Below are 15,180 nucleotides of genomic sequence, written 5' to 3'. Positions count from 1 at the left end.
AGTATATTTTGTATCATTTTTTGATCATACGTATTGAAATAGTATCTTTTTGTTTGGTAGTTCTCACATTTCTTTTTTTTTTTTTTTTTGAGACAGAGTCTTGCTCTGTCTCCCAGGCTAGGGTGTCAAGGCATCAGCCTAGCTCATAGCAACCTCAAATTCTTGGGCTCAAGCAGTCCTTCTGCCTCAGCCTCCCTAGTAGCTGGGACCATAGGCATGTGCCACCAACCATGCCCAGCTAATTTTTTTTAGTTGCTCATCTAATTTATTTTTATTTTTGGTAAAGATGGGGTCTTGCTCTTGCTCGGGCTGGTCTCAAACTCCTGACCTCGGCCTCTGAGAGTGCTAAGATTACATCACATTTCTTAATCTTGCCTATCTGATATCTTTACATGTTATATTTAAGCAAACTTTTTTTTTTTTTTTTTTTTTTTTTTTTTTTTTTTTTTTTTTTTTTTTTTTTTTTTGAGACAGAGTCTCGCTTTGTTGCCCAGGCTAGAGTGAGTGCCATGGCGTCAGCCTAGCTCACAGCAACCTCAAACTCCTGGGCTCGAGCAATCCTGCTGCCTCAGCCTCCCGAGTAGCTGGGACTACAGGCATGTGCCACCATGCCCAGCTAATTTTTTACATATATATATCAGTTGGCCAATTAATTTCTTTCTATTTATAGTAGAGACGGGGTCTCGCTCTTGTTCAGGCTGGTTTTGAACTCCTGACCTTGAGCAATCCGCCCGCCTCAGCCTCCCAAGAGCTAGGATTACAGGCGTGAGCCACCGCGCCCGGCCTAAGCAAACTTTTTATTCATTGTTTTTATGAGTTCTTTCATAAATCCTGATTGTAATGGATCTTTTAGATTTTAAGGTGGTTATAACTATTAATATATCATAAAATTATATTTCTAATTTAAAAATAGATACAATACAGAGATATTCAGTACATACATACTTGATCAATACTATATGCTTTATTTTAGGTATCTTTTTAATGACGCTGAGGTAAAACCTTTTGATTCTGCTCAACTTGCCTCTGAATGTTTTGGTGGAGAGATGACAGTAAGTTTTATTTAGAAATTGTAAGTGGTTTGTGACTAAGTTCTTTGTTGTATCATAAAATCCAAATAGCAGAATCACTTCTTAACTTTCTTTTAATTGCTGTGATTAAATCTAAAATTTAGGGAATTGATATTTATTGGAAGTTTGGTGTGTTCAATATACACTAGACACTAGGAAATACTTTAAAAGTATCATTTCTGTCTTCAGCAGTCTAATTAAGAATGCAAGACATACAGATTAAAAAGCTAAATAATAGTACAGCAATTATATTACAATGCCATGAGAATTATGATTGAATAATTCTTTGGTGAATTTATTGGGACTGAATTATATGGAACTAGAGGAAAAAGAAATTACTCTTTACTGACTTAATCTGAAAATTTTTGGCAAGATTGTTGGCTTGAGCTGAACTTTAAAGAATTGTTCTTCAGTGGTAATCTGTCTTTTTATTTATTTTTTTTATTTTTATTTTTTTTTTATATTTTGCTGTTCATTCAGGAGAGAGAAATCTGTCTTTTTAAAAAAGAATTATTCTTTTAGTGCTTTTTGTAACAGCAGCAACCTGGTTAACACTAATTAATAAGGATAGAAAAAGAACTTCTCTATTACATAATTGACAATAGGACACAAAAGAAGACAATTAGGTTGGACTATTATTGTAATAATTTCACTTTTCCATAGGCAGTTTTTCCTAGTACCAATTATCTGAAAACTATTTTTAAAATACTCTATTGATTCTCACAGCAAGGTATTAAATGGTCTTTTCCATTTCACAGATAAGCCAAATATAGTCATTTTTAAATTTAATAGCCATGTTAATTATGAAAAAATAATTCACATTCTGGATTTTACACTTGATCTTAACCAAAAGGCCAAGGAGAAAAATACATTGATTTTAATGAGGGGCTTCCTTATTGATTCTTGGTACTCTTGTCTAATATTCTGAAAGGAAAAGGAATAGTCTAAACTGTGAACAATTTGGAAATGGGTAGAATAGGAAAGTAAATATTTAGCTACTACTCAAGCTAGTAAACCAATTGCATCAGTAGATGTTATTCCTAGGACATTTCCTTAAAAAATAAAAGGAAGGAAGAAAAACAAAACTTTGCAAAGTTCTTCACTTTAAAGGTTATTTTTCAAATTACAGTTCCATTTTATTTTCTTACTCTTTTACATATTTTATGGTAAAGTACCTTGGGGGAAAAATGTTTTGAATCTTTGTTTTAAAAAACTTCTGCCTTGGTCCCTTAATGTTACTACTCACAATGCTGCTTGTCTGCTTCCCTTTGGTTTGGGGTTGTGGGGTTTTTGGTTTGTTTGTTTTTCTGTCACGACATACTCAGAGTTCTCCAGAATTACCAATAGAATCTTCATCTCCCTGCTCAGTAAGGGATAGCTCGCAAGTTCTCAGAAGCCCCACCACTGAACTCTTCATATTCCACATATCCAGTTGCCTTTGTATGATACTTTCTGCAGTTTCCCTTAGTCTTACAGTCTGTCTTTCTTCTTATATACTAATCTCAGACCTTTACTGATTGTTTCCCATGCCTTCATGGTTTCTTTCTTTTGTTTCTATCATTTTTTCATTCTTTTCCTTCAGTTTTTTTGTGTGATGTCTTCAGTTAACTGTTAACCTTTTTCTTATATTTCTTTTGCTGTCACCCGTCAGTTGCATTGCTTAAAATGTTTACTGAAATATCCTTTTAATCTGCAGTTATTTATAACTCTACAGCTCAAAATTTTGTTTGTGAAGGATTGGTGGAGGTACATATGGATAGTATTTTGAGATTTCAAAATAAATTAGCTTTATACCAATGAAATGATTTGGTTTTTTTCTCATTTATAATGTTGCTGAGAATGAAGAGTTTGAGTTTTCAAATTCCATGTATTTATCACATTTACAAAAATTAGGACCAGGCCAACTGTTTCCTTACAGTACCTTTATTTTATTTTGTTATAGTAAAATTTTCTGTCTCAATTTTATAGTATTCTCTATCTAAAAAAGTAACAAAAATTTGTACAACAAACAAACAAAAATACCAAGTATGCTACTAGGGTATGTTGGCCAAATTTGTGAAGTATTAAGGATATTTATGAATGCAATGCTATTTGAAAACTATTTACAAACTTACTATGAAGTTTGAATAGCTGTTTATGAAATAATTTATATAGAGATATAGCTGAGTGTACTCACTTTTTAAAGTAGTAAAACTTATTTTTTTTTAAACAGACCAAGACCTATGATTCTGTTACAGATAAATTTATGGATTTTTCTTTTGAAAAGGTAATCATTTCTTTCATACACAAAAATTTCATACTGTTTTCTTTCATCTGCATTGTCTACTTTCGGAGTTATACCTTATCAAAGTGAAAATATACTTTTTTCTTGCTTCTTAAAGACACACAGTGCTTATATGCTGTTTTACAAACGCATGGAACCAGAGGAAGAAAATGGCCGAGAATACAAATTTGATGTTTCATCAGAATTACTAGAGGTATAAATTCATTTGATTTGACAAGCAGTTTAAAAGTATGTTAAGTATTTATGCAAGGAATACTATAATGTAAGATCAGGCTATACAACATTAAGATCTGTAATCCAGAGTAGACCTTGAGAGTATTTACAAATAATGTTGGTAATAAGGACTTGTGTAATGAAAAGTGAATGAAGGAAATGGAAAATAATTATCCCTGAAAAAGAAGAAAAATGAAAGTTGATGGAATCAGGCTGAGCTCACAAGTAACTTGTGTGGTTGGTGATGTTCTCCTTCTTAGATTGGGTGATGGGATACAAGAATTCCTTTTGCTATGCTTCATGGTACAGACTCATGCAAACATACAGTATATTTCAAATGCATTTAAAATGTATTTTAGGTGGGGTGCACTGGCTCCTGCCTATAATCCCAGCACTTCGGGAGGCCAGGAGTTCGAGACAAGCCTGGGCAACTTAATGAGACCTAATCTCTACAAAAAATTTAAAATATAGCTGGGTGTGGTGGCATGTGCCTGTAGTTCCAGCCTCTCAGGAGGCTGAGGCATATGAGGATCTCTTGAGCCCAGGAGTTCGAGGCTGCAATGAGCTGTGATCGTACTACTGCACTCTAGCCTGGGTGACGGAATAAGACCCTGTCTCTAAAAATATATAAATAAATATATTTTATATATTAAAAAATAAAAAGCCAAGCACAGTGGCTCACACCGGTAATCCAAACACTTTGGGAGGCCAAGGCAGGAGGATCACTTGAGCCCAGGAATTTGACGGCAGCCTGGGCAACATGGCCAGACTTCATCTTTAAAGATTAGCCAGACGTTATGTGGAGTACCTATAGTGAAGCTACTCAGGAAGCTGAGACAGGAGGTTTGCTTGAGCCCAGGAGTTGAGGTTGCAGTAAGCTATGATGCCACTGCTCTCTAGCCCAGACAACAGAACGAGGTCCTATATCAGGAAAAAAAAAGTATCTTATGTGTAGTAATGAGGTTTCCATAATTTAATAAGTGTTAATAGTATTATTGAGTAAATAACATAATGTATGTTGTGTCAATGTTATGAAGTCAGTCATGAAAAAGTATAAAAAGTAAATCTTCTCTACAATAAGGTACTTGATTAAAATGTATTCTTCCATCCAGATAATTCAGCTCTTACTGTCTGAGTAAAAAAAAAAAATTGTTTTTTGTACTGTTAGGAGCAAATCTTTTTTTTTTTTGAGACAGAGTCTTACTTTGTTTCCCAGGCTAGAGTGAGTGCCATGGCATCAGCCTACCTCACAGCAACCTCAATCTCCTGGGCTCAAGCAATCCTACTGCCTCAGCCTCCCGAGTTGCTGGGACTACAGGCATGCACCACCATGCCTGGCTAATTTTTTGTATATATATTTTCAGTTGGTCAATTAATTTCTTTCTATTTTTAGTAGAGACGAGGTGTCGCTCAGGCTAGTTTCAAACTCCCGACCTCGAGCAATGCGCCCGCCTCAGCCTCCCAGAGTACTAGGATTACAGGCGTGAGCCACCATGCCCAGCCAGGAGCAAGTCTTAAAACTGACTGAATTTTGTTCCCCAAATACTTTTAACTGATATCTTGCCTACCCATATGTTAATTGTAAGAAGCCAAGAATGTTTTCTTTTTTCAATTACTTAAATTGGATTTATTAGCAGAATTAGATACTACTAGTTATAGATGGTTCATTAGATTTGAAGCTATTAAGCGTACCTATTTGTACAAAAATTTATCTCAACCACCGTCATAACCACAATTAAATGGATTATCATTTGTTTTATGGAAGACCCCTAAAATATTACAAATCTAGGCCTTGCTTTATATGAGAACTCAATAATATAACAACCAGAACACTTGTGAAGTAAAATGAAATTTTAAATAAAGCCTTAATGATGTATATTGTTTATTTATATCAGTGGTTCTCAAATTTCTTGGTCTCAGGATGCCTTTATATTCTTAAAAGTTATTGAGGACCTTAAAGAGGTGTTTTTTTTTTTAATGTGGTTATCTCTAACAGTGTATACCATATTATATAAATTATGTGTATATATATATGTATATATATAAAATTAGCCAGGCATGGTGGCGCGTACCTGTAGTCCCAGCTACTCGGGAGGCTGAGGCAGGAGGATTGCTTGAGCCCAGGAGTTTGAGGTTCCTGTGATCTAGGCTGACGCCACGGCACTCACTCTAGCCTAGGCAAGAAAGCGAGACTCTGTCTCAAAAAAAAAAAAAAGAAGAAAACAGTTGGATTCTAATAACAGCTTCTGCTTCCAGTTTGTTCTGATCGCATTCATCATGTAGTCTCTGTGAAAACTTCATTGTACACTCATAAGAAATGAGAGTTTAAGAGCGTTTAAAAGGGCAAATGACACCCTACTATTATCAAGAAGATTGTTTTGCACCAACAGATCCCCTGAAATAGTCACAGGAACCCCCGGAGCTCTCCACACATTTTTTGAAAACCACTGATACGTAACAAAAGGGAATCCCAGACCTTTGCTCTACTACAAGGAGAAAAACAGACTGAACTAACTATAGGTATACCTGGGAAATATGGCAGGTTCAGTTCCAGACCACTGCAATAAAGCAAATGTAGCAATAAAGCAAGTAACAATTTTTTTGTTTTTCGAGTACATATAAAAGTTATGTTTATATTCTACATAGTCTAGAATATAAACAAAAGTAGTTTATATGTCTAAAAAAAAGTATGTTCGTTAATTTTAAGATACCTCACTGCTAAAAATTGATAACATTCATTTGAGCCTTCAGTGAGTCTTAATCTTTTTGCTAGTGATAGGTCTTACTTTGCTGTCTGATCCAGGGTAGTGGTTGTTGAAGGGTGGGGTGGCTGTGGCAATTTCTTAAAATAGGACAACAGTGAAGTTTGCCACATTGATTGACTCTTCCTTCCACAAAAGATTTCTCTGCAGCATTTGACCCACAGTAGAGCTTCTTTCAAAATTGGAGTCAATCCTTTCAAACCCTGCCACTGCTTTATCAACTAAGTTTATGTAATATTCTAAATTGTCTGTTGTCATTTCAACACTGTTGACAGCACCTTCACGAAGAGTAGTTTCCATCTCAAGGAACCACTTTTTGTGCTGATGTATAACAAGCAGTTCATCATCATTCAAGTTTTATTGTGTGGTTGCAGCAATTCAGTCACATTTTCAGGCTTTGCTTCTACTTGGTTCTCTTACTGTTTCTACCACATCTGCAGTTACTTCTACCACTGAAGTCTTGAACTACCACTGAAGTCTTCCTCAAAATTATCCTTAAGGGTTAGAATCACCTTCTTCCAAACTCTTGTTAATGTTGATATTTTGACCACCCTCCATGCATGAATCATAAATGTTCTTAATGGCATCTAGACTAGTGAATCCTTTCCAGAAGAATTTCAATTGACTTTGCTCAGATCCATCAGAGGGATGACTATTTATGGCAGCTGTAGCCTTACAAAATGTATTTCTTTAATAATAAGACTTAAAAGTTGAAATTATGCCATGGCTTACTCCATGGACTGCAGAATGGATGTTGTGTTAGCAGGCATGGAAACGTTACTCATGTACGTCTCCATGAGAGCTCTCCGGTGACCCAAGTGCACTGTCAATGAGCCGTCATTTTGAAAGGAATCTTTTTTTTCTGAGCAGTAGGTCTCCACAGCAGGCTTAAGATATTTAGTAAACCATGCTATAAACAGATATGCTGTCATCTAGGCTTTGTTGTTCCATTTCTAGAGCACACGCAGAGTAGATGTAATATCATTCTTAAGGATCCTGGGATTTTGGAAAGGTAAATGAGCATTGGGGCTGGGCGCAGTGGCTCACGCTTGTAATCCTAGCACTCTGGGAGGCTGAGGCGGGCAGATTGCTCAAGCTTGGGAGTTCGAAATCACCCTGAGCAAGAATGAGACCCCATCTCTACTATAAATAGAAAGCAATTAATTGGCTAAGTAACATATATATATAGACAAAATTAGCCGGGCATGGTGGCATATGCCTGTAGTCCCAGCTACTCGGGAGGCTGAGGCAGGTGGATTGCTTGAGCCCAGGAGTTTGAGGTTGCTGTGAGCTAGGCTGACGCCACAGCATTCACTCCAGCCTGGGCAATCAAGCAAGACTCCATCTCAGAAAAAAAAAAAAAAAAAATGAGCATTGGCTTTAATTTAAAGTCACCAGCCACATCAGCCCCTACCAAGAGAGCCAGCCTGTCCTTTGAAGCCAGGCATTGACTTTTACTATCTAACTGTGAAAGTCTTGGATGATGTTTTCTTCTGATGGGAAGGCTGTTTTGTTTATGTTGAAATTCTATTGTTTACTATAGCCACCTTCATTAATATTAGCCAGATGTGGATAACTTTCTGTAGTTTCCACATCAATACTTGCTGTTTTATCTTGCACTTTTATGATATGGAGAAATCATCTTTCCTTAAACTTCATGAACCAACCTCTGCTAACTTCAGAATTTTCTTCTGCAGCATCCTCACCTCTCTAAGAGGGCCTTGGTCTGCATTTATTGGCTTAAGAGAATGTTGTGGTTGGTTTGATTTATCCAGACCACTGAAACTTTATCCTTACCAGCAATGAGTCTGTTTTGCTTTCTTACCATTTATGTGCTCACTAGAGTAGAATATTTAATTTCCTTCAAGAACATTTTCTTCACATTTACAACTTGGCTGTTTTTCCCAAGAAGCCTAGCTTTTGGCCTACGTCAGCTTCCTCACTAAGCATAATGATTTCTAGCTTTTGATGTAAAGTGAGAGATGTGCAGCTCTTCATTTGAGGCCATTGTAGGTTTATTAATTGGCCATGTTTCAATATTGTACCTAAAGGAACTAGGAAAGCCTGAGGAGAGGGAGAAAGATAGAAATGGCTAGTCAGTTGGAGTAGTCAGGACACAAATGTATTGATTAAGTTTGCCATCTCATGCATGGTGCCCCAGAACAATTACAGTAGTATCAACAAAGATCACTGATCATAGATCACCATAACAGATAAAATAATAATGAAAAAGTTTGAAATATTGCAAGAATTACCAAAATGTGCCACAGTGACATGAAGTGAACACATGCTGTTGGAAAAATGATGCTGATAGACTTGCTTAACACAGGGTTGCCACAAACCTTCACCTTGCTTAAAAGAAAGAAAGAAAGAAGTATAGTAAAAGTACAATAAAATGAAGTATGCCTGTACATTGGAGTATTCCTGATTGCAGACCTAAACCAGCCATTTTTTCCGAATCGTTTCAGCTTATTATTTTAAAATGAGTGAGCCTACTTATATTTTACTAATAAATTTAAAATATTATGTAAATAACATTAATATAGGCTTTAGATATAAACCAGAATGTGGTCCTTTAGATTTATACAGTTAAAGCATAGCTATTGATACATATTCTCAAAAGATATCAGAAAAATTTAGAATCATAAAAGAGATTAAATAAGTAAACAAACTAATTATAAATTATAATAATTGTTATAGATAATAAAGTAGAGTTCTCAGAAAGAGTAGTTGGTAGGGATTGCTGGGGAAGGGGGTCAGGAAATTCTTCAAGAGGTTAACCTTAAACTGAAACCTGAAACTTGTGGAAGAGGTGAAGAGTGTTCCAGGCAAAGAGAACATTCTGCACAAATTCTTGGAAGGACAAAACTCGTTGGCATGTTTTAGTAGCTGAAAGGTGACCTGTATGGCTGTGATGTTTAGTAAGTTTAGCAAGAGTGGCCCAAGATGAGGTTGCACTGGTTATATAGAAAATAGCTAGGGAAGTTCTGTTCAATGTAGTGCAATAATTTCACACTTAGACATACCTAGTTCGCTTCAAACATACTGTATTGATTCAGTATAAAAAGGACCATCAAAAAACAGATGAGCATTTTTGTAGAACAAAAATAGAACACAACTAAAAGCACTGTGTGTAGTGGAAACCACAGAACCACAGGCTTTAGGCCCAGAAGCTGATAATGTTGACCAGAATCTAGGCTCTTATGGGGTTAAGGGGACAAAAATTCTGACACCAGATCTAGAACTGAGCTCATGGATGGAGCCCAGGCTTTTGGAATGGAACTCCCTTGTTATGAAAAGGTACTGAATGAGATGAGCAGAATGCTGTCAGACTCTCCTCATAACTACAGCTTTACGACAAGCTGTGTGCCTGGAAATGCTTAGAACTCTGAAGCAGACCATTCAGGTACTATGTCTGGGATTTCTCAAATTCTGTGGAGTGGAAATCCTAATACACAATTATAATAACTGGTTCTGAGTTAGTGTAGTGGACTGGGAAGGCAAGTAAAGGTAGTTGAAAATCTTCAGTGGAAGATTAAAGATAAGGTTGGAAATTTCATCTCACAGTGAACTGTCTAAAATTCCAAAACACAGAAGTGCTTTGCTAAGACAGCCAGTAATATAAATAATCAGAACATCTAGATAAAAATAATACTGTGGAGCTGACAAAGATAAATGTTTAAGTTATTCAAAGAGATAAAGGAAGATAAAAACAGAGTGTTCCTACAGGCCTAATGTCAGAAATAATCATTTTTCATTATTTTTATGGAGTAAACAAAATCAGCTCGGATTTACAGGCCTGCCAACCTGAACTAAATTTTTTTATTTTGCCAACTTTTGAACAGAAACGTTTATAACCTATTCTTAATCAAAATGCAACATGACTTATGTTTTTATTCATTTATATGCTTGCTCTTCAGACAAATAGGATTTCAGAATTCTTTCAAAATCATTATAAATACATTTAAAAGCCCGAAATTGCTTGAAATAGCCAGATAAGTCATGATTAAATTACAGTAGTTTTAGTAACTGTTTTTATATTCCATATACGTGGGGCGAGGAATGAATTTACTGCATGTATTTTTTGTTTCATTTATGGTTTTTAAGAGCATACTTTTTTTGTCTAGTAAAAATATTGATAAAATGTAATGAAGTAGACTGCTTTCTGATATCTAATGTTGACATTTTTTTCTTCAGTGGATTTGGCATGATAATATGCAGTTTCTCCAGGATAAAAACATTTTTGAACATACATATTTTGGGTAAGTTTGATAAATTTAGTAGATTTTTTATACCTTTTTAAAAACTTATTCTGTAAGAATTTCAAATTATTCATTCTTTTTAAATTCTAGGTTTATGTGGCAGTTGTGTAGTTGTATTCCCAGTACACTACCAGATCCTAAAGCTGTGTCACTAATGACAGCAAAGGTAATAAATACATAAACTTTAGATAATTTTGTCAAAATTTACTTTAAAATAATTAAATCTTTTTTGCTTAATTTTATCTTTTCTCATAGTTAAGCACTTCGTTTGTCCTAGAGACATTTATTCATTCAAAAGAAAAGGTATGTGTGTTTTATATTTTGGATTTATATTATTTACAGATATCTTTTGGTTTTTGTTCTCTTTGATTCAAAAGTCTTTCTGCTTTTACTGACTTCTTTTTTTTTTTTTAAAGCCCACAATGCTTCAGTGGATTGAACTATTGACCAAACAATTTAATAATAGTCAAGCAGCTTGTGAGGTGAGGTGAATAATTCAACAAACAATGCATAGATAGTTAAGAATTTTTTTGTTTTTTTTTTATTCTTAACGGAAATGGAATCACAAAATTGTTTTATCTGTTTTATATTATAGGGAGCACTGTGTAAGTTGTCTCTAAAAACATTTAATGATTATAATTTAGGTATCAAATCTATTACACTGATTAAATAATTGATTATTTTAAAATCTGTGGGTTTTTCCCTTTCATTTAATGGATGAAAAAAATTACAGAAAATTCAAAAGACTCTTTCAGGTATTTCTTAACTACTTTCATTTTTGTTTCCTAGCTTTATTGAGGTACAATTGACAGACAAAACCTGTATATATTTAAGATGTACAATGAGATGATTTGATATATGTGTACATTGTGAAATGATTACCACAATCAAATTAATTAGCACATCACCATTTAAGTTATGTGTATATCTGAGTGATGCGAGCACTTAAGATCTACTCTTAACAAATTTTAAGTAAACAATACAATACTATTAATAATAGTCATGATGTACGTCAGATCCCAGAATTCATTTTATAGCTGAAACCTTGTACCCTTTGGCCAACATCTCCCCCATTTTCTCCACCTGTCTCTTAACTACTTTTGAATATTATTGAAAAATATTTAAAGATACCTATCACTTCCTCACCTCTCCCCCAAAATATATCTCATTAGATCAGTTTATGTCTAATTATATATCCCCACATTTTAAGAGAGATGCATCCATAAGAATAATCTGCTCACAGGTAGTCACAACTTAACTGTATTGCCATCTTAATGTTTATAATTTTTTATTTGTAAACCTACCTAGGAATGCAAGTCTTGTGAATTTTGCAGAGGTGGTAGATAGTATCATACAAGAGATGAAATTATAGTTTAAGATTTTTTACTTACTTAGAAGGTCATCTGATAATACCTTGTAGCAATGGAATAAGAGAATCTGATCACCAGAAATTTCAAATACAAAACTATAACTTTTTAAAGCTTCATAATGAAAATTTGGAAGCAAGCACAAAAGTAGAAAGGTATAATGAACCCTCATGTTACTGTTACACAACTTCAACAACTAATAATAATCTTTTATTCTGTTTCATCAGTTGCTATCCTCTCATGCCTTTTTTTCAGCTGAAGTGTTTTAAAGCAAACCTAGATACCATATCATGCATCCATGAACAGTCAGTATATATGTAATATGTATATAACCACAATTCCACTCACTCATGGTAAAATTAGAAGCGATTTTTTGATGTCATTTAATACACATTCTATATTCAGTTTTCCCTAATTATATCAAATTTTTTTAGTTGATTTGTTTTAAATAGTCTTCAAATAAGGTCAACATTTTGCATTTGTTTGTCTCTTAAATCTCCTTTCATCTATAATACTTTCTTTTTCTTCATGCCATTTTGTGTCATTTGTTCTGCAGGATTGCCCACATGCTGTTTTGAATGATTGCATCTTCCTGGTGTTTAACATGTTTCTCTGTTTCCTTCCCTCCCATGGCTATTTAATAGATCCACAGGGTTGATTAGATCATAATTTGTTTTTTAGATGGAAATAAAATGAATCATGCTCAAATCTTACATTAATAGGAACAAAAGATTCTACAATGTGACATTTATTAGGGAAATGGTATTTCATTTTAATTACGACAAGGACCTCAGGTTGCCATCATGCCAGTTGTGTACTATGATGTAAATGACATCTGTGGAGTTGTGTAATGAGATGACCTTTATTATGATTTTAGATTTTGGACTTTCTAACAGTTAGAGATAGTTTTTTGATAAGAATTTAAAATAATTAAAACATCTACTAGAAGTAAAATTTTTATGTGATTTTATCCCATTTAACAAGTATTGGTTAAATGTTAAAGTCATGCTCTATTTTCTTACAGTGGTTTTTAGACCGTATGGCTGATGATGACTGGTGGCCAATGCAGATACTAATTAAGTGCCCTAATCAAATTGTGAGACAGGTAAGAAAAAATGTATTCGAAAAAAAATGATTTGAAGAAGTGGCTTTCAATATAATTGTTCTTAATTTGCCTGTGAATATGTCTTATCCTAGCTAACATTGCAAATAGTTTGAAAAGATCTATCTCCTATCATAAGTCATTTTGGTATTGTTTTTATTAGGTTGTTTAATTTCAACTATCACTCTAATCAAGAGATTAAAATTATGCACATTTATTGCATATAGGAAGGTAGGCTATAACTTTCTATTCTTCCAGATCCTAGTCTGGATGCCTTAAGTGTTGTACTGATTCTTTTTCACATCCTTAGATATTCTAACTATGATAAGGTACTATGGTGGCTTACAAAGTTAAATGAATAGAATATATTAATAACCTATTTCTTTGGGTCAAAACTGCTACATAAACTAATTTATATTCCTTAAATCATTGTAAAAATTAGACAATGAAAATTTAAATATTGCTTTATAGTCACTCACTTTTGACACAGAATCAAAAAGTTAATCTAAATTATGCCACTTTTTTCCTCGGAAAGTCGGGAGAAAAACAGAATAAGTTAATTATGCCACTTTCTAGTTGCTATTGAGATATAATTCTTACACCATAAAATTCACCCAAACCTTTCAAAGTATAAAGTTTAGTGGTTTTTAGTATGTTCACAAAGTTGCGCAGCCATCACCACTATCTAATTTTAGAACATTTGTCATCCCAAAAAGACCCGAACCCCTGATGGTCACTCACTTTTTTAATCTTCTCCCTTCCCCTTAATCCCTGACAGCTGTTAGTCTTTTTTCTGTCTCTATGGATTTGCCTCATTTGACCATTTCATATAAATGGAATCATACAGTATGTGGTCTTTTATGACTTGCTACTTTGATTTAACAATCTTTTCAGGATTTATCCATGTTATAGCATGTATCCATACTTTATTTCCATTTCCAATAATAGTCCATTGAATATATATACCACATTTTGCTTATCTCTTCATTGCTTGATGAACATTTGAGATGTTTTTACTTTTTGGCTATTTTAAATAATGCTGCTATGAACATTCAGTACAAATTTTTGTTTGGACATATATTTTCATGTCTTTTGGGTATATACTTAGAAGCCGAATTGCTGGGTCATTTGGTCACTCTTATGTTTAACATTTTTGGAACTTACAAACTATTTTTCATGGTGACTATACCACTTACTTTCCCCCCAGTGATGATATATGAAGGTTCCAATTTTACCATATCATCTTTAACACTTGCTATTGTCTTTTTATCTTAGCTATCCTAGTGGGTGTGAAGTTTATCTTATTGTGGTTTGGGTTTGCATTTCTCTAATAACTACAAACATTTTTTCATATTATTATTGGTCATTTGTATATCTTCAGAGAATCCTCAGTCATTTTTAATCCATATTTCTTTTTCTTAAACTTAAATTATATTTTCTCCTAGCCGTTGACCCTGTGATGAGTGGCTGTCCTGCTCCACTTCATTCCTCTGTAGAAGATAGATAATAGATTTTCTTCTCTCTGTATCTCCACTAGCTTAGTGAAGCTTTGTTTTTGGTAATCTGTATTACTGAAACTTGTAGTTTAAGGTTTTTTTCCCATTATCACAAAACCAGATATTGTTGCTTATGCAAACTTTGCCTTTTATGTTTAGACTGTAGTTGAGAGTCTAGGAAAGCTTTAGAATATCAAAAGATAATCTTTGGGCAAAATATAAATGGGTGGCAGAGAATTTTGAATCATGTTAACTTTTCAATATCTTTCTTATGTGATGTGAATTGGCTCTTGGGTTGTTTTCTTTACAGATGTTTCAGCGTTTATGTATCCATGTGATTCAGAGACTGAGACCTGTACATGCTCATCTCTATCTACAGCCGGGAATGGAAGATGGGTAAGAAGTACTTTTTGAACATTAAATTTTTAACTCTTTTGATGATCTGCCTACAAAGTATTTTTAAATAGACACATTAAAATATTTAGGTTCTTCTTTTTAAAAATAGTTTGTAATAGCACAAGTCAAGAAGTGAAAACTATTTTTGTTTTATTTTTAACTAAGTGTATCTACAAAATCCTCCACAAATCTTTAGGTTTGGATTGATTTAGCCAGTCACTGTAATTG

At 34.0% G+C, this 15,180-nt stretch overlaps 1 protein-coding gene across 3 annotated transcripts in view; it reads left to right on the top strand.

Annotated features, from left to right (window-relative positions):
- USP34 (ubiquitin specific peptidase 34) overlaps positions 1-15,180 on the top strand; it is a 225,921-nt gene that overhangs the window by 175,738 nt on the left and 35,003 nt on the right. For all 3 annotated transcript variants that reach the window (XM_012764850.3, XM_076000817.1, XM_076000816.1), the window contains 9 exons: positions 974-1,052; positions 3,283-3,336; positions 3,452-3,547; positions 10,527-10,591; positions 10,682-10,757; positions 10,847-10,894; positions 11,008-11,073; positions 12,983-13,063; positions 14,867-14,952. In XM_012764850.3, coding sequence (XP_012620304.1) covers positions 974-1,052; positions 3,283-3,336; positions 3,452-3,547; positions 10,527-10,591; positions 10,682-10,757; positions 10,847-10,894; positions 11,008-11,073; positions 12,983-13,063; positions 14,867-14,952 — 651 coding nt within the window. The remainder of the gene's footprint in view (positions 1-973; positions 1,053-3,282; positions 3,337-3,451; positions 3,548-10,526; positions 10,592-10,681; positions 10,758-10,846; positions 10,895-11,007; positions 11,074-12,982; positions 13,064-14,866; positions 14,953-15,180) is intronic.

This window comes from Microcebus murinus, chromosome 3 (assembly GCF_040939455.1).
Source record: "Microcebus murinus isolate Inina chromosome 3, M.murinus_Inina_mat1.0, whole genome shotgun sequence".
In the NCBI taxonomy this organism is placed as follows: Eukaryota; Metazoa; Chordata; class Mammalia; order Primates; family Cheirogaleidae; genus Microcebus; species Microcebus murinus.
Note: the sequence above shows the minus strand (reverse complement) of the source record. Positions and strands in the feature narration are given on the sequence as shown.